Here is a 21,743-nt window from a genome sequence, read left to right as displayed (position 1 = left end):
CCCTTCTTTTTATTTGTGTGCGTGTGTGCGTGTGCGTGTGTATGCATGCAGTGCTAAAAAGTTATACTTTTATATTTTATGAGTACTACATTCAATAATAATAATAAAAAGAAACCTTGTTTAAAAAAGAAAAATAAAATAAAAGGGGATCTCCCGGGACAATTTCCAGCTGAAATGAAACATCGCCTGTGTTTGCCTTTCCGCTGTCTCCGTACCATATCCAAAAAAAAAAAAAAAGGGCCAGACGTCCCTGAACTAATTGTTTTTTATTTAGAGACATAAACATTGGATGCTTTTTTTTTTTCTAAAATACCTATTTTGCACAAGGCTATCTAACAACGAAACCTATAAGATATCTTTATACCCACCCAAGCTAAAAAAAAAAAAAAAGAGGACCAATGGAGAATGATGAATCATGGAAGTGTCGTACAGGTGGCGTGACAAAAATAACTTTTTCTTTCTCAGTAAGGGTCGTACCAAAGTAATAATTTCCAAATTAAGTACGCGGGGAAGTTTTAAAGAAATTACACTGATCCCGAAAGAAAAGAAAAAAAGTATATAAGTAACACGTTTTTGATCCCGTTTTCCTATTTTTTTTTTTTTATTATTATATTTTCTTCATTCTATATTTCATCTCTTTTATAAAAATATTTTAATGGATTCTCTCGATTTAAAATTACCAGGATACATGGTATACTGTGTCATCATTGCCTGTCTTGGCTCCTTCAGTAACGGTTGGGTTATTGGTTCTGCCAACGTTCCCGGAGAAGTCACTCATGCTTGTGAAAACGGCATGTCTCATATCGCTAACAGTGCTTTCCCCGATTGTCTCCCCATGAACGATGCCCTTTGGGGTTTCGCTGTTTCTTCTTTCTGTGTAGGTGGTTTAATTGGTGGTATCTCTGGTGGTACTATTCAAACAAAATTCGGTCGTAAAAAGACCATCATCTTCAACAACATTGGCTGGATCATTGGTGCTGTCTTAATCGGTGCTTCCGTCTCCCCTGCCATGTTTATCATTGGTCGTATCTTGTGTGGTCTCTCTTGTGGTCTTGGTTCTCTTACTACTCCTACTTACGTTGGTGAAATCTCTACTGTCAAGGGTCGTGGTACCATGGGTACTTGTAACCAATTTGCTATTGTCATTGGTATCTTACTTGCTTCCGTCGTCGGTCTTCCTCTTGCCTATGTTCCCCTTTGGAGAATCAATTATGCTATCGTCGCTATCCCTGCTATCGCCCAATTCTTTTTGATGGCCGGATGTGTTGAATCTCCTCGCTACCTCATCACACAAAACCGTCTTGAAGAAGCCCGTGCTAACCTTCAAAGACTTCGTCCCAATGCCAACATCGAGCGTGAATTCTTTGAACAAGTCGAAGGTATTCTCGGTACTTTTGCTGCCAAGGCTGTCACCAACATCAACGAAATCGAAGCTGTCAAGTCCATCGAAAAGGATTCCTTTGATAAGACCAACCTTGAAGACGGTGCTGCTGCTACTATGGAAGCCAAGCCTCAAGGTGATGATGACTTTGTTCATCCTACTTTAAATATGATCCAAATCTTCCAAGACCCTATTATCCGCAAGATTGCTGTTACTGTCATTCTTCTCCATGTCATCCAACAATTGATCGGTATGAATGCTGTCATGTACTACTCCACTACCATCTTCAAGATGTCCTTCGATGCTGATATGTCCAAGTACATGGCTATCGTCACTACTGTTGTCAACTTTGTCTCTACCATCGTCTCCTTGATCTTGGTGGATCGTATGGGTCGTCGTCCTTTGCTCTTAATTGCCGAAGCAGGTGCCTGTATCTTTTCTGTACTCTTGATCATTGGTTATGTCTACAACATTGGTGCTCTTTTAGTCGTTGCTGTCTTTGGTTATGTTCTCTCCTTTGCTGTAGGTGTAGGTCCCATTCCCTGGATGATGACCTCTGAAATGTCTCCTGTCTATGCTTCCTCTGCTGTCGGATCTGTTGCTACTGCTGTCAACTGGGCCATGAATTTCTTGATTGGTCAATGTTTCCCTGTTATCTTTGCCAAGATCCAAGGTTACTCCTTTGCCATCTTTGCTGCTATTGCCGCTATGGCCTTTGTCTTTACTTTCTTCAGAGTCCCTGAAACAAAGAACAGATCTATTGAAGCCATTGTCAAGTCTTTCGAGACATAAAAAAAAACACACACACCCTATATTCCACTTTTTTTTTTCTTCTTCTCTCTTACATATTTTCAACACACATTTACTACTACTACTTTTTTTACATACTCTTGTCTTTACCCTACTCCCTTTTTCTCTTTTTCTTAATCATTGTACCATAGTTTCTCTTATATAATAAAAAAAAATATTTAAAAAATATATAATGACTATCACTACCATTTTATTTGTTGAGGAAAAAACTCATGAATAAGATCCAAATAAAAAGGTTTTAACGCTTCTACATCCGGTACTGCTTCTGCTTTAGAATAAAGATCATATTGATTAAAAGTCTTGACCCATGGCATCATATCGGTATCCTTCTCATTGAGTAACCACGCATATTCTCCCTCTGTATGACAGGCATAAAACGAATGATAGCGAAGAATATACAACGCCTCTGCTGGTAAACCGTGGTTCTTACACACTTGATAAAAATATTCGTCATGACCGTAGGAGAGATGAACGTTGTCCAGACCACAATGAGGGGAGTAGATACCATAGCGCGTGGAATACACGGGATGGTCATGGTCTGGATTTTCCTGCAGGTAACGATGATAGACGATCTTGGGAGAAAAGGCACACCCTACGGGGAAAGTATCCCCCACGACAGTCCATTGAGGTTCACCCAGAAAGAAGAGGTACTTGCCAAGGTCATGAATTAATGCGGTCAAGATCATCCAACGTGGTTGACCGTCTCTTCTGGCGGCTTCTGCGGATTGCAAGGAATGCACGATTTGAGTCATGTGTGTGTCTGGGTCAGATTCATCGATCAAGGTATCGAGGAGTTCGAGGGCTTCCCAGATACCCATGACGGCATGATCTAGGCTGCCATAGAGCTTCTTTTGGTGAAGGACATGAGCTAAAGTTTGCTTCTGATGGTTTTCTCGGTAGAAAGCAGAGACTAAGGGTTGTTCCTCATCTGCCACTGTGTAATCACGAAAGGCGCTTGTCTCTTTGTCGGATTTGTTCGTACCGTATTTTGTTTGAATAAAACCTTCCCATGCCTCTGTTACCTTGATGGCTTCTGATAATTGACTGGATATAATTCTCATTTTTTTTTGTTAGTTTGATTGATTGATTGTTAAAAGGGAAAAGAAAGAGAGAGAGAGAGAGAGGGAAAAAAAAAGTTAGTTCTTGTTTAAATATTCCTTTTACCTCTCTCTCTCTCTTTTTCTCTCACGCTTTTCAAGATAAAACGTCTCCTTTATTTTGTGGGAAAAATAAACACTATAAGGAGTTGACAATAGGTTTCCGGGTTTAATATTTAGCAGAACAACAATGCCGATCTTGCTTTTTGTATCGTGACTGATCTTGGTGAATGATTTACCGGCTTATCATTCTACTTTTTTTTAAAAAAAAGCAGAAAAAAAAAATATATATTTATTCTTTTTTTTTTTTTTTTTCTTATTGTTGTACATTATGGCAAAAGAACAAGATTCCGAACTTGTACAAAAAAGCAAAAAACCCGTTGGTAAAATAATAAAAAAAAAAGAGAAAGAGAGACAGTTACCTAGCAACCTAAAGACTAATTACAAAATAAAAAAGATGGCGCATTTCGACAACAACGGTTACCTGCCTGGCAACCCGTCATGACACCACGTAGCGTCCTACCTACTTTATTCCTTATCGGCATTCTCTTCTGCCCTACGGGCGGTCTACTCTGGTGGAACAGCAACAAAGTGGACCAAATCATGATTAATTATTCCTACTGTCAACAATACACCAGTCCCGTCTACCTCGAGCCCAAACTGTACGATTACCAAATCGCAGACGCATCCTATGATTTCTCCAGCATGCAGGCACCCGTTTACAGCTACAGTAACGCAACTGAATTTCTTGACCCCGAATGGAAAAACCCCAACCGTTTACAGATCCCTCGTTGCACTATTGACTTTACTGTCCCTACCACCATGAAGGGTCCCGTCTTTATGTATTATCGTTTAACCAACTTTTATCAAAATCATCGACAGTATATCAAGAACTTTGACTTTGATCAGTTTTTAGGAGACCGTGTGGGGTCTGCTACTTTACGTACCAATTGTGATCCTTTGGCTTATTCTAGTGATGGTAAAGTCATTTACCCGTGTGGACTCATTGCCAACTCCATGTTTAACGGTTCGTTTTTTTTTTCTTCTTTTTCTGGGTAGAGGGATTCAATTGGGACTAAAAAATAACTAAAAAATGAAATAGACACTGCCTCGAATTTAACGTCGGTGGATGCGACGGGTACGTACGAAATGACGACAAAGGGAATTGCTTGGCCAACGGATAAACAGAAATATGGACCTACAAAGTATCAAATTTCTGAAATTGTGCCACCACCCAATTGGGCTCTGCGGTACCCTAATGGTCAATACACGGAAGAATTTCCTCCGCCTGATTTATCCACCCAAGACCGTTTCATGGTATGGATGCACGTGGCAGCATTACCTGACTTTCGTAAAATATGGGCTCGTAATGATGACCAAGATTTACCAGCAGGTCGATGGCGCGTCTCCATTGACATGAGTGAGTTTTTTTTTTGAAAGGAGAGGGAGGGACCACACGAACTGACAAAAAACCTATATAGATTTTGACACGCTTCAGTACGGTGGTACAAAATGGCTCGTGTTGTCAACCACCACAGCATTGGGAGGTCGTAATCCTTACTTGGGGATCGCCTTTATGTCCATTGGTGCATTATGCATTGTCTTGGGTATCCTCTTTACTTTACGTCATTTGATTAAACCAAGAAAATTGGGTGATGAATCTTACTTGTCTTGGAATCAACCCGGTGGAGGATTACCCAGTAATTCTCGTACGCATCTTCATAAAGACTAAGTCACACACACAAGCATTACACACACATTTTTTTTAGAATCTCTTTACTAGGGGGAGGTTTAAATTATTCCCCTCTCTCTTTTTCTTTCTCTTTTTATTACATCTTTTATAAATAAATAAAATGAAGGCTTCATTTTTAGCAGTTCTATTTTGTTCGACAGGGGCTTTAGCATTGCAAAGTTATTGTCAAGCGGGTTATAAACCTATTGAGAACAAAGACTTACAATTGGATTTAACCCCACTCAACAGGTAAAAAAAAAACACCGAAGAAAGCGTCATCCTTTAAAGCTGAACCATTCAATGTAGAGAGTTTGTTGTATACCAGAACGAATCCACACCACCCACAACCCTTTCCATTGTCACTCAATTAAATTTATGTGAGGCACTTCCTATTCCTGATGAAAAGGACAATACAGACATTTGTACAAAAGGAGCAGTAAGTTTTATTTCTTTTTAATGTGACATGCTAAAAAACTCATCCCGAAAAAAAAAGCTCATTTGTAGAAAAACCGTGTATGCTAAAAAGCTCAAAGATGATAAAGAAACGGAATTCGTCGCCATTGTACAAAATATCGCCGTGGATGTGGAAGAGTAAATAATATACAAGAGTTGAAAAGGGGGACAAAAGAGAACTAACATCATGTATAGCAAGTTAAAACCCGAATTTAAACCTATTGATGCTGAAGCCGATGCCACCAAGAGTAAGTATTCTGACAAGAGAAAGAGGAGGAAAAAGGGGGACTAACATGGTCTGTAGGTGGGTATCAGTACGTCTTGACGTTAAACGGAGGAACTTTTAACAAACATGATCAATCCGCTTCGATTACTTTAGAATGTGATGAATCTCAATCCCGTAGTGTAAGTTTTTTTATAACACCCAAATATATATATAAAAAAGAGGAGGGGATCGGAGAACTGAACTTTTTATGACGTACATACAAATAGGATAAGGCTAAAAACCCTGTTGTTGTGTCTTACAATAACAATGTTTTAAACCTCCAATGGAAGACAGTGTTTGCATGCGCGTAAGTGAAAATTTAGGGAAAAAAAGAGAGAGAGGAGGACTGACGAAAATAAGGATAGTATCAAGGCTGGAGAAAAGGTACCTGATCACAAGGATGATAAGAACGGAGATGACAAAAAGAAGGAAGAAGAATCAAAGGGTATGTCAGGTATGGGTATTTTCTTTACCATTGTTCTTGTCTTGGCTGCGGTTTATTTCATTGGAGGTGCATTTTATAACTTTAAAGTCTATAATGCCAGAGGTCGCGATCTCATTCCTCATCTCGGTAAGTTTTATTTTTTTTAGAGATAATAAAAATACTCATTGTTTTTTTTTTATTTGTTGTAGAATTTTGGCTTGATCTTCCTTACCTCATCAGAGTAAAGTCTACCTTCCTTCCTTCTTCTTTTCTTTGTTACTCATCTTTTTTCTTTTCTTGTAGGATCTTTTCGCTCACGTTGTTGACTCTGTCATGTCACGTCGTCCCGGAAGTGGTGGTTATGTTGCCGTCTAGTTTAGATTTTATTTACAACAATAAACCCCTCCCATCACATCAAACGATAATTTTTTTTTTTTTAATATGTATATTTATTTGAAAATGTTATAGGTACAAAAAAGGGTAAATGATATTTAAAGAGAAACGACATTAGAGATGGAATCCATATCCTTTTTATGGGCCATAGCAGGCGAGACATTGATGGCAGTAGAAGCACCTGTCTTGGGACGAAGAAGGGCCAACGACGAAGATTTTCTTAATCTCACATGCGGCGTTTCCATCACAACGTGGGTGTCATTCCCTGTGGTATAATCTTGTGAATAAGTGATTTGGATGCTGGGATCACATGCTAATAATGTAGTGGTGGATGTGGAAGGTGATACAATCATGTTTGTATCGTCTGTAGACACCTGGGTTAATGTACGAAGGGAATCATCCATGGTGCAAGAAGAAGGTGAGGAACTCATCGAGTCCGGTGAAGAAGATAGCAAGGAGGAAGCGAATACGTCTGTGCCATGAGGGCTGGCGGACATGGCCATCTGTCCCCTTGGTAGTGCATCATCCGATGGTATCAGCATAGGTGAGGTGATGGGTGTTGCTATAACCGGATCCGGTAAGCTAGCATGGGGTATACATTCATCTCGTAGTTTGGATGTGTTTTGTGTGGTGCTGGTGGTGGAGGAGGAAACGGATGAGAATAATTCAGGTAATGATTTTGCACTGGTCAACAAGGCTACATCATCATCATGCTTGTGTCTCTCTACCTTATCTCTCTTTGAGGCTATTTCGGGTATATTTGGCTCATCGGCTGATGTTGGTTTGGTCTCAAAGATCCCACCGACACCATGAGTGGGGAAAAAAGTGATATCGTCAAAGTTTGGCAGTACCATGGTTTCCATGATGAATTCTTGGATCTTTGTCTCGATGGCCTTCATGACGACAGAGTAACCCACACGTTTTTCCCATACCACAGGTTCCACCTTCCATTCCATTTTGGGACATTCATAGAAGCCATACCAAAAACGATTGGTAGGAGGCTCTTTAATTTTCATAAGAAATTTACCTTGGATCTCCTTTAAGGTGATTCCCAACACAATATCCATGGTTAAGGGTCTCATCAGGTCAGAGTATTTCCACTTGAGTTCGGTCTCAATCTCGATACGGAAACCACCGTCATAATGCAAGTGAGCTTCAGCAGATAGTTCACCTGTGGGACTGAGTCCGAGGAGCTTGGGTTGCGTAAAACGGGGTAAAGCATGGCCTGGATCAACAGAGCGTACGGTGATCTCTCCTAAAAAGGGAGGTCGCTTTGAGTTAATCTTGTCGAGTTTCGACATGACTTTCTTGTAAAGGGCTTCCTTTACATCATCCGTACGGTACACACCAAAGAAGATGCGACCCAAGATAGCGTTCAACCATTGGGTTTGAAATTGATGTTCGTCACTGTGAACCATGGTGATCAAATGATTCATGGCGGTCTGGTCAAACCGAGTCTTGTCAACCTGTTGATGTTGTTGTTGTTGTTGGTTGTTGTTGGAAGGTAATTTACTGCCACGTATCAAGGCGAAAAACCAATCCTCCTTGTCAATGCATCGGTTGCAGTTGATATAATATGACAAATCGTCGTCTTGTGCATGACTTAATTTAATTAAATGAGGTTTAGAGAACAGCTCGAAATCCTGTAGACCCGGTGGATGCGTCTTGACCGTGTAGGTATTTAACATGATGACACCTTTACTGTCCAATTGCTTTTCAGAGTCATAGAGATAGAGTGTGCTATATTTCAAGACGGCGAAATAAACATTGGCTGATTCTCGTTTACTGACTTTACCGGAGATATACGATTTCACCATATCCCCAATCGAGGCATCCGGTAGCGCTTGTTCTTCGTCTCGTGAAACTCGTAACCAGCCTACTTTATACAGCGGACTACTATTACTGGGGACAGTGGTATCTTCGTTGGGTTCTTTGGTGGGTAATGAGGTGTTGTAATTCGTTCCGCATGGCTCATGAGGAGACTTGACGAGAAAGATAGACTGTAGTGGTAATATCACTCGACGGTAAAGAATATAGAGTAACGCTATGAAAACGACGGTGAGTGGAAATAATGTGATTCCACCTATTAAATAAGCAACCAAGAAATTGAAAGAGACCATGAATTTATCTCTAAAATGAATTGCATGAGTAATAGAAAAAAAAAAAAAGATAGAAGAGAGGAAAAAAAAAAGAGGGAGATTATAATAAAAATAAAAAAGGGGAGTTTGTTGTTGGGTCACAGCTCGTGCTTGTGACCTCATGGTTCTTGGCTTTTCGGGTCGGAACAAGTTTTGTTCAAATTAAAATGCAATAAAATCACAAAGAAGCACGAAAATAGCCTCTCTTTTTATTCTATGTGTAAATACTTTAATTATTAATTCTGTACAAAAAAGATTTTTTTTTTTTGAAAAAGAGTGTGTGTTTTAAAAAAGGGAGGGGGGGGTAATATAAATAGGATGGTTGTTGTGGTTATGAGACAATAATTAAATAATAATAAAAGAGGGTTGACATCATTTATCTGTAATAGCCAATGATTCAATCATGGGCGTACGTTGACAATACTTTCTCAAGGCTTCAGCCAAAATCTTTTGGTTCAGTGGCTTTGTCAGATACCCATCCATACCTGCAGCCATACACACCTTCTTTGCACTCTCTTGTACATCTGCTGTCAATGCAACAATCGGAAATCTAACACTGCGTTCTTCTTCCCTTTCAATTTCTCGGATTCGTTTCGTCGCTGCCACACCATCGCACTTTTTAAACAAAAATAAATTTATATATGTCAGTTATATATACTTGTTAAATATAATAGGAAAAAGTGCTTTACCTTGGGCATGTGATGATCAAAAAAGGCCATGACAAAAAATCCAATGGGATGGTTACTCCATGCATTCACCGCTTCTAGACCATTGTTGGCGCACTCCACTTGGAAGCCCAGTCGGGTAAGTTGTTTTAGCAGTAGTTTCTGTGCAACAGGATTGTCTAACAATGAACGAAAGGGTTTAGTTCATATATTCAAGATCCGATTTTATAAGGTTTACCTTCAGCAATTAAAATGTTCATTGTACTAAATAACTTTCTTTCTTCTTCCGTGATCAGTTGAACAGCTCTAGTTCGTGTACTTTCCTTGTTAACAGGCGTCACCCTTTTCAACATTTCGGCAATGGTACCCAAGAGCTTTATGCGACGCAAAGGAACTGCCATACGTATCGATTTACAGTGCATCTTTTCATTAGACACAGGTTCATTGACGGTATTTAAAATACCCCCCGCAGGATAATTCATAATGATGATCAATCCATCCCGATTCAATTTGCTAGCATCCTCTAACCAGGTGGACGAAGCGTTGGCCGACATGTCTTGATTGGTAAACAGTCCAACAATAATCACATCGTACTTGTGTTGCCTGACTAATCCATTAAATTCTTCAATCTGAAGTACGCCATCCACGTGGATACCCGGTAAAATACTTCGTACCATGTCAATCGTTGCCGCGTACTTGGATATCACCAACACACGAATACCCTGAATACACTGCAAAAGTTGTTTACGATCATCGCGGTAAGACTCCGTCTGTAAACCCTTGATTTGCTGTGTACGGAGTTTAGAAACTTGGATACTGAAGTAAAAATCAGAACCTTTCCCAGGCACACTTGAGACGTTAATCGTTCCGGACATTAATTGTACCAATTGTAGGCAGATGGATAATCCAAGTCCTGTACCACCGTATTTACGTGTCGTACTGCCATCCACTTGTGAGAACGGTTCAAACAGCACTTTGCGTTGTTCTTGACTGATGCCAATACCCGTATCAATCACCTCAAACAACAGGTTGACTTGATCTCCTTTACTGTTATTGATCACCGTGGTGGTATCCAAGGAGCATTTGATACGGATCTCTCCCTCGTGTGTGAATTTAATGGCGTTCCCCAACAGATTGATAATCACCTGACGTATCCTATTCCCATCTGCCATCACCACGGGTGGTACATTTTCTTCCACGATATAGGAGATATTAATGCCCTTTTGAATGGCCATGGCAATCAGCATCTCCACCACATCGGCAATGATATCCTCCACCACAATGGGCGAGATATCCAGTGTGACTTTACCCGCTTGTAACTTGGAAAAGTTGAGCAAATCATCAATGATCTGTAACAGGATTTCACACGATTCTTTAGCCGTCTTGACCAGATCACGTTGTTCGTTATCCAAGGATGTTTCAGCCAGCAAGGAAATCATGCCGTAGAAACCGGAAAAGGGGGTTCGAATCTCATGACTCATGTTAGCGAGGAAGATCTCGCGTAATCTTGTGGCGCGTACCGCTGCTTCTTTACTTCGTCGCGCTTCCTCCAACGCTTGTTTTTGCATCTCGATCATGCGCATGTTGGCCATCGTCACACGTTGCACAGATTTGAACAAAAAGGCGTTGGTGATGGAAATGCCCATTTGTTGACAGAGTAGGCTCAACACCGTGATATGACGTTGTGTGAAAATACCAGAGGATCCTTCGATAAATAAACAACCCACCAATGCACTCTTATGGATAATCGGCATACAGATCACCGATTTACTTCCTACACGTTCATACCAGGGTCCCACTGCAAACCGTGGATCTTGATCGACGTTATGAATAAAGATGCTTTCACCCGTATTGATCGTATGGTGCACAATACGACTGGAGACCAATCCATCATCATCCGCTAAAGGTCGTGGGGGGTCAAACGTCATGGATCCATCCGATTGACTTCCATAAGCACACATGCCGTATTTCTCTTCCTTGACAATAATAGCACCACAATCCGCACCCGAGTTCTCCAAGATAATAGCCATCACCGATTTTAATAAACTATCAAATTTCACTTCAGACGAAATCACCTGTGAACTCTTGAGAATAGAGGCCATATCCAGGATATCCAATGTCAGGAGAGTTTGTTCGGTGGTCACGGGCGGGATGGTTTCAGAGACAAAGGGTTCATTGATCGTGTTTACTTGACCCATAGAGGACGTACTCCAACTTCCCTGGGGACCCAAAAAGGGGAAAGGATCCGTTTGTATTCCCGTATCATGAGAATCAATGCGATCGTCTTCATATTCACTTAACAAGGCACTGTATTTCAAGGCCAAATGATTGGCTTTACCATATGACCCATGATTCACATATAGATTTTGCGCCTTTTTCAATAATCCATACGCAGCGTTTTTCAATCCCATACGTGCATAGTATCCACCAGCATATTCATGACACACACATAAATCAATGTACCAATCTCCCTCACGGCATTGATCAATGGCCTTCTCATACAACTGGATGGTTTTAGCCATGTCGTTGGACAGGGATGATATTTCAGCTTCAATAAGGGTATACCACATGCTAAAATTCACTTTGGAATACTTGACCCATTCTTCCATACGTACTTGATTAGCCTCAACACGCTTCATATACACATCGCGTTCTTCGCTGTCCAGATCCTCCTCACAGCGGAGTTTCTCAATGATGGCCAAGGAATGATAGGTAAGCATCATACGCGTGTGCCGATGACAAGGATGGTTATGGATACCGCGAATACACATATAACCTACTGCAATAGCATGCTCATAATGACCGTAGAGCACGAGAGGGACCAGACGGAAAGAATCGTACCAGTTCAAGGGCACGTTTAAGTTGGAACTTTGTTTACAGCTTTCCGAGATGAAGTGAATATCGTTAAACCCATCATCGCCATCAAATATTTCAAAGGGAGATGTATTGTAGGTATGACCCTGGAGAGCCTTGATGGTACGAATCACCGCCATGATTAAAATATTGGTGTCGACGGAGGAAGACCAAGCATGAATATCATCATAACATGTCTCGGCTTCTACCAAGGTATTGGCCAAATTATCGCCCAGATAATAAAGACTGGTGGCTATGTGCAGATGTGAGAAGGAGGCATAGATACGGTCTCCCGCTGACAGGGAAAGTCGTAAAGTGGACCGAAATAGAGGTACGACTTCGCGATAGTGATGTTTCCACATGAGTAAAAAATTACCGTACAAAAAACCGGCACGACCCTTCTCATTGTTACCACCGTATTTCTCGCTGATGGCTACACCCGCCGATCCTAGCTCCTCGCCATACACATACTCATGATACACCTCCACTGAACACATACCCATAAATACAAGTGCAATACCAGACACCGACGTCATACCCTTGGCCAGGGAAAGATGTACCATCTTACAAGCCAAGTAAAACATCTCCGTTTGGTTACCGAGCCAATACGCCGCTGTACACATTTCTTCCAGGATACTCATGATTGATTTCAGTTTAGCGTCATCACAGGCCCCCATCTTGACCATGTCATCCACCGTCAGTCGGTCAATGATCTTGACCACCGTAGCATACTCACTATCCAGTTCCTCGCGTGTATTGTTGTACATGAAATCCTCCATATCCAGTTCCATCAGACATTGTCGTAGGGCTTCCGCTCCTTCTTCATGCATTTGGCGTGCGAAAAAGTACTTGTGTTGAATTCGATACGCTGTAACACGATCCATGGGGTCGGTGGTATGTTGAAAGATGGCGTCCAAATACTCCTCCGTCGTATCATATTCACCCACCACCCAACTCAGAGCCACTGCGTTTGAATACAGATAGTGCGTGGTAGTGTATTCCTTTTCCCATGTATCCGATCCCAGTAGCAAGATAGCCGCCTTGTAATAGTCAAACGCCATCTTGTGCGCACCTGACGCACGCGCACGGTTACCCGCCTCATAAAAGATATCCTTGAAACACGCTCTTTCCTCCAACTCTTGTACCAGACTCAGACATTTCAATAAATGATCACATACCAGGAAACTATCCACGTTGTCTTCTTGTAAAAGATATCGCGCGATACGTAAATGGATCTTGGCTCGACTTTTGGGGTTAGCGAGCTCCATGGCCGCTTGAGAATAACGATCATGTGACCATTTAAATTCGTCCTGTTCCAAGGGCAAAATATACCCTTCTTGTAGTGCCGCCTGTAAACCGTTGATGGGATCACGAGCCTTCTTTTTACGCGAAGAGGATTCGGATTCTCCTTCGTGATATGAGGTACGTTTCCCACTGTGACTACTGTTGCTACCGCCTGTACTGCCTGTGTTATGCGAGAACTTGATCAAGGGGTGTAAGGACTCAACGACCATACTGACATCCTCGTCTTCGTTGTCTGCCAGACTACGATTGGTAGAATCGGACATGATCGTGTCTGTATCCGAGAACTCGGATTCGGGATCCGAATGAATCATCAAATGTTTAACGGTGTTCCATGAAAAAGTGTCGCCTACAAATGAAGCCCATTTGAGAAGCCTTTGACCGTCCAGGGGTAGTTCCTTGAGACGGTTTACCAAAAAGCTAATATCTAATTCGGCATCACGGTCTGCACCTTCATTGGTCATCACGGCTTGCTGAATGTCCTGTAAGTTATAATCCCATTCGTTCTCTTCCCAGTTAAAAAAGATCATCTTTTTCTTCTCCAGCGTGGCCAGCAGCTGTGAAGTGTAAAAGGCGTTTCCGCGTGTCTTTTTATAGACAATATCAGCGAGGGGTAAGATGGAATCACGGTCCACTTCCAGTGGACGGTGGAGAGCGTCGCCGATGTAATCAACTAACGAGTCAAAATCAAGAGCGTCCACCTTGATATGATGAAAGGTGGCATAGTCGTTGCTCAGCAATTTTTCTAACGCTGGCGTGGTTTCTCCGTCGCGGTAAGCTACAAAGATCAGTATCTTTAAACGTGAGGCTGCCATGCTTTCAATTAATTCAAGTGAAGGGTCGTCTGCTAAATGTAAATCATCGAGAAACTAGCAAATACAAACGAAGTGAGTTTTTTTTTTTCTACTTCTCTTTAAATGACTTACCAAGGTGACCATGCGCCATTGTGTGAGGGCACGAAAGACTTCAACAAAGAGGTTATGAAAACGTATGCGTGTCTCGACATTATCCAAATGCACGACATTGATGGGATCTTCCGAGTCTTCACTGTCAACGGGATCCAATAAGGGTTTTAATTCAGGCACGAGGTCTGCCAATAATTCGATCTTGCAAAACTGTGCCCCCAAATGGTTCTTGATATGAAGGTAAAATGCATGAATCTCCTCTTCCGATTCGGACAGAATTTGCTGCAGAATTTGAGACAAGGATTTTAAAATACAACTGTATGGAATCTTGTGTCTCGAGTCTAGTTTGCATGATGCCACATATCTAACGATAAAATTAAAATCATGACCAAAATCACTTTTTTTTTTTTTTTTTTAACAAAAAAAGAATTTTTTTTTACCCGTGTTGTCTTGCCACGTTTTGAACAGCACCAAACACAGTGGATTTGCCAACCCCACCGGGACCCGCAAGAGCCACAATCTCCACACCTTGACGATGATGACCGGAGGCAATACGACCATTGCCACTGGAGATATCGCTTCCTTCAAATCCACTGCAGTAACTAGGCGAAGCGTTGGATTTGACAGCGCTTAAGACGGGGCCGACACCGGGACAGCTACTGGAGTCAGGCACAGAGCAATGGTCGCTCATGCCGCTGTCACTGACACTAGCGGTTCCCCCATTATAATGATCGCTGGTAATGGTCTGTAACGTCGATCCGGTCGAATGTGACTTTTCGCGTCGGCTACGGATGGATTTGTATACACCCGCTACACGTTGAATGATGTAGGTCATTTCGCCAATAGTTGCTTGACGGCCATAAATAGTTTTAGGCAAGGTGAAGACGGAGGCTACATCGCGTTCAGCTAAAGGAAAGGATTCGATGACCTATTTTTTTTTGAAGAAGTGAGTTGATGTGTGTGTGGATTTATTTGTTTACCTTCCGTTACCTCTTGTGCAGATTCAGAGGCGAATTTGAGACGTTTTAAACATTCCTTTAAATCTGCTCTGATACCATATGCACTGCTATATCTATCATCCGGCGACTAAAGAGAGCAATCAAGAGATCGAGAGAGAGAGAGACAGAGAATAAATAAATAAAAGAAAGAAAAAGAAAGAAAGAAAAGATTCAGGAAAAAAGAGAAGAAAAATATTAGGGTGATTTTGACCTTTCCAGAAAAAATAATTTGGTGTTACTTTATTCGTCATTTTTTCTACGATGCGTGCTACCACTTCCGGTACTTCCAACTGTATTTCGTGAATCAAGGGTATTTTGCGACTGAGGATGCCATTCAAGATATCCAGCGGGCCACCGTCAAATGGGTTTCTTCCTGTCAGTAACACAAAAAAGACAATGCCCAAAGAGTAAATGTCGGAACGATGATCAGGTACGTAGGTGGTTCTTCCGGTTTGCTCTGGACTCATGTAAACCAGTAAGTTCTGCAACATGACCATGGATTCCTTGTTATTAGCCGTCTTTCGCCATCCTTCGCTGGTCAGATAGGTCTCTAATGTCTTTGTGCCCGATCCGAAATTCCACATCTTGACTCTGGCTGAATCTTCGCCCGACCATTGAAAGGCAGATAATCTGACCTCACCGTGTACCACATTGTTCTTGTGAATAAACTCTAAACAATCCGTGCACTTGATGGCAAATCGAAGAAAGGTACCGAGATCATAAACCGGACCGGCTGTCGGTAAACCAGAGGTCGAAGGGATAGATTGTGAATAATAATCCACGTTGTACGTATTATTGTTGTTCATGATATGGTTGTCATAGCGATGGTGGAATCGCTTGCTTTTATCGTCCTTGTCACTGCCCAACGATGTACCGTTTGAACTCTTTTCGGAATAGGCTGTGTTATATTTTGATAAGGAGGACGATTCGTCCGATTGGCGTCTCGATTCTAAATAGTTTTGACCTTCGTCGGCGTAAATGACCACTGTTAAGCCAGAGGGTAAATGAACATATTCCAATGGTCTAACTATTTTTTTTTTTTTTGGGTTAAGTTATGGATTAGCACAGAAGAACTCCGAAATTGCAATTTTTTGGGTTACCTAGAAACGAAGATCCATCGCTCAATTGAAATAGTCGCTTCATGATATAATATTCTCTTTCTAGGCGCAAAGAATTAGGTGAAACTTTGGCAACGACTGGTTTTTTATTCGAGATTCTATTCAATGATTGTGTCAGTTGGATGCTTTACATATATAAAGTGGGGGGGGGGAGGTATACCTGTAGCCAAAGACTATATCGACATTTTCGCCATGGGCTAGACTAGGTATGGGAGCAGCTTTAAAGTGATAATTGGGAATTTGTAGTGTTTCTCCCAATACACCATACCCAGTTGAATCTGTAAACGATCCCGTCGATCCCGAGTTCGACATGACTAGTTTCTTTTTTTCTTTAAGAGTTGCGTTGGTCGAGGGAGCAAATGTAAGAAAGAAAGGTCCAGAACGTGTAAAAAAAGAAAAAAAAAGAGTTTTTTTTTTTTCGATTATTATTCTTGAGAAATCAAAAGAAGAAAAGAGAAAAATAATAAATAAAAAAATGTGAAATAAAAGGCAAAGGCCTGTGGAACAATCGAAAAAAAAAAAAATTATGTGTTTCTACCCCTCCCCCCTAATCAATCTTGTTTCCCCCCGAGCTGGGTAATTTCCCGCAACACCGTACGATAACCGATTTAAGCACAGCTGGAATCTTTTTTTGCTGTTATATTTCTTGTGTACACTTTTTCCCCATCGTAATGCACAAAAAAAGAAAAAGAGAAAGATGGGTAATCTTTTTCTCAAAACCAATGACTAGGTAGACTATTCCTTATTCAAACAAATGGGAAAAGTTTTTTTTTTTTTTGTATATACCAAATCGCGATTAGAGTGAAAATAGGATTGAAACTCAAATGGGCATTTTTTATTTGTCAAGGTTCATATGAAAAAAATGACGATTCATTACTCCCCCCAAATTTACAAAATACCAGCGCCGACAAGACGACTTGTATCGAATTTAGCTTTAGATAAATTAAGGCCCGTCGTCTGCACCTCGTTCACTTTAATTTCCTCCGTTGTCAATTTCGTCCAGTATTCATCAACGTCGTTATCGAAACTGTCATTTGAATATTTGAGAATCTATATATCATTAATTTTTAGTTATTCTCTATCCTCCACTCTAAATATCAATATGCATTGACATACCTCTTGTCTACCATCCTCAATAATCTTCATCACTGTCTCCCCTCGCTGTTGTTCAAGGTATCCTTCTACATCCATATCCTGAATCGGTTGTCGGTGTTCTTCAAGTCCTCCCAAATGAATCGTCCCCAAATCCTTAATCAAGACTTGTGTGTTTACTCCTCCCTGTGCTAAGAAATAATGACTACAGTCTCACATCAGTCCCATGTCTCTTACAAAGAAAAAAAAAGGGGGGGTGTACGTTACGCTCTAATATCGCTTCCTTCGTCATTACTCGTTGCCTTTGATGAGAGTTTCTTTGACTGTGAATCAATCTGATCTAATCCTCGTTCAATCGCAGGTAACTCCTGTTGCAGAATTTTACTATTGGTTAATTTTGAGCGTTCGAGAATTTGCTTCAAGGAAGCGGCGGGTTGAGAGTGTGTGGTCATGGCTGCTTTGTATTCTTTCTATGAAAACCGATAAATACAGCAAAAGCGCGTCCCCCAAAAAAAAAAGCAAAAAAACATCTTTTTTCAAATAAGCAGTCCCTTCATCCTAAGACTAGCGCGTCTAGCTGTTCTGGAACGCCCTAAAAGAAATCATGCCAATTACCCGTTGGATCTTGTGACACAATTAGCAAGTTAGCTACCTGGATGCGTGACACTGATATATACTTATATGAACACCATGCCTTACTATGCATATCTAGAAAAAATCGTCTGTACATCGGTCAATTGAGTCATTTTTGCACACACATACATGAGCACTTTACCCAAACAAAAGGACATTTGTAGAATCAGGTACACAAAAAAAAAAAAAAATTCAAGGGGAGTTCTGCACAGAGAAACTTTCTCACGACTCTTTTTTTAATAATTATTATTCTATTCTTTTCCATACAATGTTTAATCTCGTTTCGAAATCAAGAGCATTCTCCACCTTTAGAGCCGTTCAAGGTATTTCCCTTTCCCTCTCCCGTAAACACGCTGGCTAACAACAACAACAAAAAAGCTCCCAAACAATTCGTGGTGATCCTTCGAGACTATACAGATCCCGGAGCCCTTCAACGTCGCTTAGACACCCGTGACAGACATTTAAAAGATGCTCTCGAGGCTCAAGACAAGAGCATTTTAAACCTAGGTGGTGCTATCTTGGATAATCACGATGTAATGTATAACCCTCCTTTATTAAACATGCAAAAACTGATACATCATGTTATCAGTCACGTAAAATGAAAGGCAGTGTTCTAGTGATTTCTGCAGATTCAAAGGAGGACATTGAAAAGATGATTTTAAACGATCCTTACTATGACGCCAAAGTGTGGGAGAAATGGGAGATTTTGCCTGTCAACCTGTAAGTCTCTCGATTTTACAATCTATTTGAACTAGGACTAATAATTCTTGTGCAGTGCTATTGGAAAGATCACAAAATAGATGCACTATCATGATTTTTTTTATTTGTTTATGATTAAAAAAGAATATAAGGGATAAGACTCGGTCGCCTCGCTCAATGTTCTTGTATAATTTTGACAGGCGAGTTTTCAACGGGAAAGCACTCAGAGTGGATCCTCCGTTGATCATAGCAGATTCAATATAACAAGTTGTATTTAAAGCACAACCAGGGTTTTAGTGCAATTACAACGGCTAACAGGGTCTTAAAGTCTAATATTCTAGATTTCCACCCCCAGAATGTCTTATAATAAACCTGGCTCCTACATATGTATACCTATTAATATGTAAATCAACGTAAAAGTTTTCTCGGTGGCTCACATGCAGCTTTTAACGGACATGGATGAACACATGTACGGAAAAAGGTATTAATTATGATTAATCGCTTTGGGGGTAAAAGAACAGCCATCTCTGTCAGAATAGCTATCATCAGACTCATAATTATCAGGTTATGTCATGTATTGCTTCAACGTAACCTGACTATAGGAAATAAAGCCCAGAGGTGTGAAAAGGGTTTTCGTGTGTCGGTCGGGAGATACCCCATATAATCCTAGTTGGGTTGTTCGTTATGTTGAACTTTAAAACTTCGACATAGCAATACATGCCCATAATTGGTATTGACAAGATATAAACATGGACCGTATTTCCGTTTACTTATATACCGTATAGCTTCAAATCTGTAGCATCGGATACAACTATTTAACTTAAATAAATTTAAAAGGGTATTTCAAGTTTTTGCAATTTCGAGTCGATCCTTTAGGAAATGAATGTGACTCTCTTTTTCCATGGCCACTGAAGCTTCTAACAACATTAAGCCTAAACCAAGTTCCTTGGTAACAACAATGCCATCAATCGATGAGCCTGGGACCAAGTTTTCTTCTCCTATTGAGGCAACTAGCTTTGACTCATCCCTCTCCCCGCCCCACTTGTACTATTGCCAGAGATCTTTTTTGTGTGACAAATAGAGAGGTAAGTACTTTGCTGGAATAACAGCTTTTTCTTATATCTTTTTTTTTGAATCTTCAGAATCTCCAAACATTTTTTTTTAACTGCCGGAAGTCTGCTTCATTTCTATCAAGTGTGTTTTTACTTCTTCTGCACTTGAAGCTCGTTAAATATGTCTTGTGAAGCCATGGATCATATTTGGGTCTTCACCAATGCACATTGCCTTTTCGATCAGACCCTTTTTCCACTTTAAAAAATCATCACCCAGAATATTCCTTGTCAATAGTTGTCATCAGTCTTGCTGACAATAAGTCTAATATCCTATAAAAGACGTAGTCTTGATTATGGATGTCAGTTCTCTCAAGTCATTTTCTTTGCGTATTGAAGCTGGTTTTTTTAAGGTGGTTATGTCTTGGTTAATTTAAAAACAAATATCTGTGCATCAGCGTTTATGACTTTATGGTACAAGACTATATTTTTTTATCTTCCGAAGTTTTGAAGACGATGCTTCCAACCCGCCCGTGTATTTGATACACGTACGGGTCAGGATAACAAAACACTTCAAAATAAGAGATCTCCTTGAACCTGCCACCGTATAGTAGTGATTAGCTGCAATATCAGCCTGTTCATGCGTGACCAAGAGCGCAATCTTTTATGTATAAAAGGATGTCCCTTTCATAGATCTTTAAAATACTTTAGCATTTACTAATAGATAAAAAGCACTAACCTTTTCACAAAACTTGCTTGATTATGTAAAAAGAAGGGAGAAAAAAAAAGAATGTGTGAGAAGGTCTTATTTGTAGTAAAAATGAGGAACAAGAACAGGCTTATGTCAGAAAGAGGTAATTGCTTACTTAATTCAGAAATCGCCCTCTTTCAAAAAGGATTAGCCACGAACTAATTTTTTTTTGTTTTGATGTAAATATTCATCATAGTCAAAGTATATGTATGCTTATAATGTAATCATGGACTGAGGCCTTTTGTTCTGGAACGTTCTCAAAATGCATGCCAATTATACCCCGCTTGACCGAGAAAAGTAAATAATGTGGCTAAACATATACAGATACATAATGAGTCATTATTCCATTCCACACACACACACATACAAAAATATTCAAGAGGAGTTTCTACAACGTTTTACCACACGCTGCTTTCCGTTAAATAAATCCATATTCAATCGCTTACCAAACTCTAGAGCATTCTTCACTTTCAGATTTATGCAAGGTAATTCTTTTCTTCTTTACACTGACGAATGCTCTTGTTAATGACATAGAAAAAGCCCCCAAACAGTTCGTAGCTATTATTCAAGACTATACAGATCCTGGGGCCCTTCAACGTCGATTAGATATCCGTAATACTCACTTAAAGTTTGCCTTAGAAGCTCAAGATAACGGCATCTTGAACCTCGGTGGCGCTATTTTAGATGATCATGATGTATATAGACCTCTTTTCTCTATAAACACAAAAGACTAATCATCATTGTCCTTTTTAAAAAAATTAAAAGTCGCGCAAAATGAAAGGCAGTGTTTTAGTGTATTCTGCAGAATCAAAGGAGGACGTCGAAAAGATCATTTTGAGTGATCCTTATTACAAAGCCAAGGTGTGGGAAAAATGGGAGATTTTACCCTTTAATCTGTAAGTAACCATCTCTCCCCTTATATATTATCTAAAAGGAAGTGAACTAAAAGTTGCTATATAGTGCCGTTGGACAGATTACAAAATAG

At 40.4% G+C, this 21,743-nt stretch overlaps 8 protein-coding genes across 8 annotated transcripts; 4 read left to right on the top strand and 4 right to left on the bottom strand.

The window, feature by feature from the left end:
- The first annotated feature begins 594 nt into the window (after positions 1–594).
- EV154DRAFT_490198 (major facilitator superfamily domain-containing protein) lies at positions 595–2,359 on the top strand. Its single transcript, XM_051599397.1, has one exon. The coding sequence runs from the start codon at positions 656–658 to the stop codon at positions 2,171–2,173; it is 1,518 nt and encodes a 505-aa protein (XP_051463430.1). The 5' UTR covers positions 595–655; the 3' UTR covers positions 2,174–2,359.
- A 6-nt stretch (positions 2,360–2,365) lies between these two features.
- Positions 2,366–3,413, bottom strand: EV154DRAFT_490197 (inositol oxygenase). Its single transcript, XM_051599396.1, has one exon. It carries the CDS (start codon positions 3,250–3,252, stop codon positions 2,374–2,376), a length of 879 nt encoding a protein of 292 aa, XP_051463429.1. The 5' UTR covers positions 3,253–3,413; the 3' UTR covers positions 2,366–2,373.
- Positions 3,414–4,110: 697 nt separating this feature from the next.
- On the top strand, positions 4,111–6,329 carry EV154DRAFT_410226 (ligand-effect modulator 3 family; the record flags this gene model as incomplete). Its single annotated transcript, XM_051595389.1, has 9 exons — positions 4,111–4,315; positions 4,391–4,708; positions 4,770–4,997; positions 5,182–5,269; positions 5,327–5,456; positions 5,514–5,611; positions 5,651–5,721; positions 5,811–5,878; positions 6,099–6,329. The coding sequence occupies 9 exons, from the start codon at positions 4,111–4,113 to the stop codon at positions 6,327–6,329; spliced, it is 1,437 nt and encodes a 478-aa protein (XP_051463428.1).
- Positions 6,330–6,575: 246 nt separating this feature from the next.
- Positions 6,576–8,830, bottom strand: EV154DRAFT_490191 (putative integral membrane protein conserved region-domain-containing protein). The gene has a single exon (XM_051599395.1). The coding sequence runs from the start codon at positions 8,673–8,675 to the stop codon at positions 6,654–6,656; it is 2,022 nt and encodes a 673-aa protein (XP_051463427.1). The 5' UTR covers positions 8,676–8,830; the 3' UTR covers positions 6,576–6,653.
- Positions 8,831–8,892: 62 nt separating this feature from the next.
- On the bottom strand, positions 8,893–17,022 carry EV154DRAFT_490184 (uncharacterized protein). Its single transcript, XM_051599394.1, has 8 exons — positions 16,695–17,022; positions 16,517–16,632; positions 15,656–16,443; positions 15,409–15,504; positions 14,859–15,346; positions 14,440–14,782; positions 9,597–14,382; positions 8,893–9,537 (listed from the first exon to the last, which is right to left on the bottom strand). Exons 1-8 carry the CDS (start codon positions 16,844–16,846, stop codon positions 9,338–9,340), a joined length of 6,969 nt encoding a protein of 2,322 aa, XP_051463426.1. The 5' UTR covers positions 16,847–17,022; the 3' UTR covers positions 8,893–9,337.
- Positions 17,023–17,343: 321 nt separating this feature from the next.
- On the bottom strand, positions 17,344–18,173 carry EV154DRAFT_597844 (uncharacterized protein). The gene is made up of 3 exons (XM_051607014.1): positions 17,894–18,173; positions 17,651–17,831; positions 17,344–17,584 (listed from the first exon to the last, which is right to left on the bottom strand). The coding sequence occupies exons 1-3, from the start codon at positions 18,076–18,078 to the stop codon at positions 17,423–17,425; spliced, it is 528 nt and encodes a 175-aa protein (XP_051463425.1). The 5' UTR covers positions 18,079–18,173; the 3' UTR covers positions 17,344–17,422.
- Positions 18,174–18,527: 354 nt separating this feature from the next.
- On the top strand, positions 18,528–19,059 carry EV154DRAFT_557802 (uncharacterized protein; the record flags this gene model as incomplete). Its single annotated transcript, XM_051605456.1, has 4 exons — positions 18,528–18,582; positions 18,638–18,792; positions 18,849–18,979; positions 19,035–19,059. 4 exons carry the CDS (start codon positions 18,528–18,530, stop codon positions 19,057–19,059), a joined length of 366 nt encoding a protein of 121 aa, XP_051463424.1.
- Positions 19,060–21,236: 2,177 nt separating this feature from the next.
- EV154DRAFT_557801 (uncharacterized protein) lies at positions 21,237–21,743 on the top strand (the record flags this gene model as incomplete). The annotated part of the gene is made up of 4 exons (XM_051605455.1): positions 21,237–21,243; positions 21,293–21,453; positions 21,524–21,654; positions 21,719–21,743. 4 exons carry the CDS (start codon positions 21,237–21,239, stop codon positions 21,741–21,743), a joined length of 324 nt encoding a protein of 107 aa, XP_051463423.1.

The sequence above is a fragment of the Mucor mucedo genome (genome assembly GCF_025094135.1).
Source record: "Mucor mucedo strain NRRL 3635 chromosome Unknown EV154scaffold_2, whole genome shotgun sequence".
Taxonomy (NCBI): domain Eukaryota; kingdom Fungi; phylum Mucoromycota; class Mucoromycetes; order Mucorales; family Mucoraceae; genus Mucor; species Mucor mucedo.
This window is presented reverse-complemented; position numbering and strand designations above follow the sequence as displayed.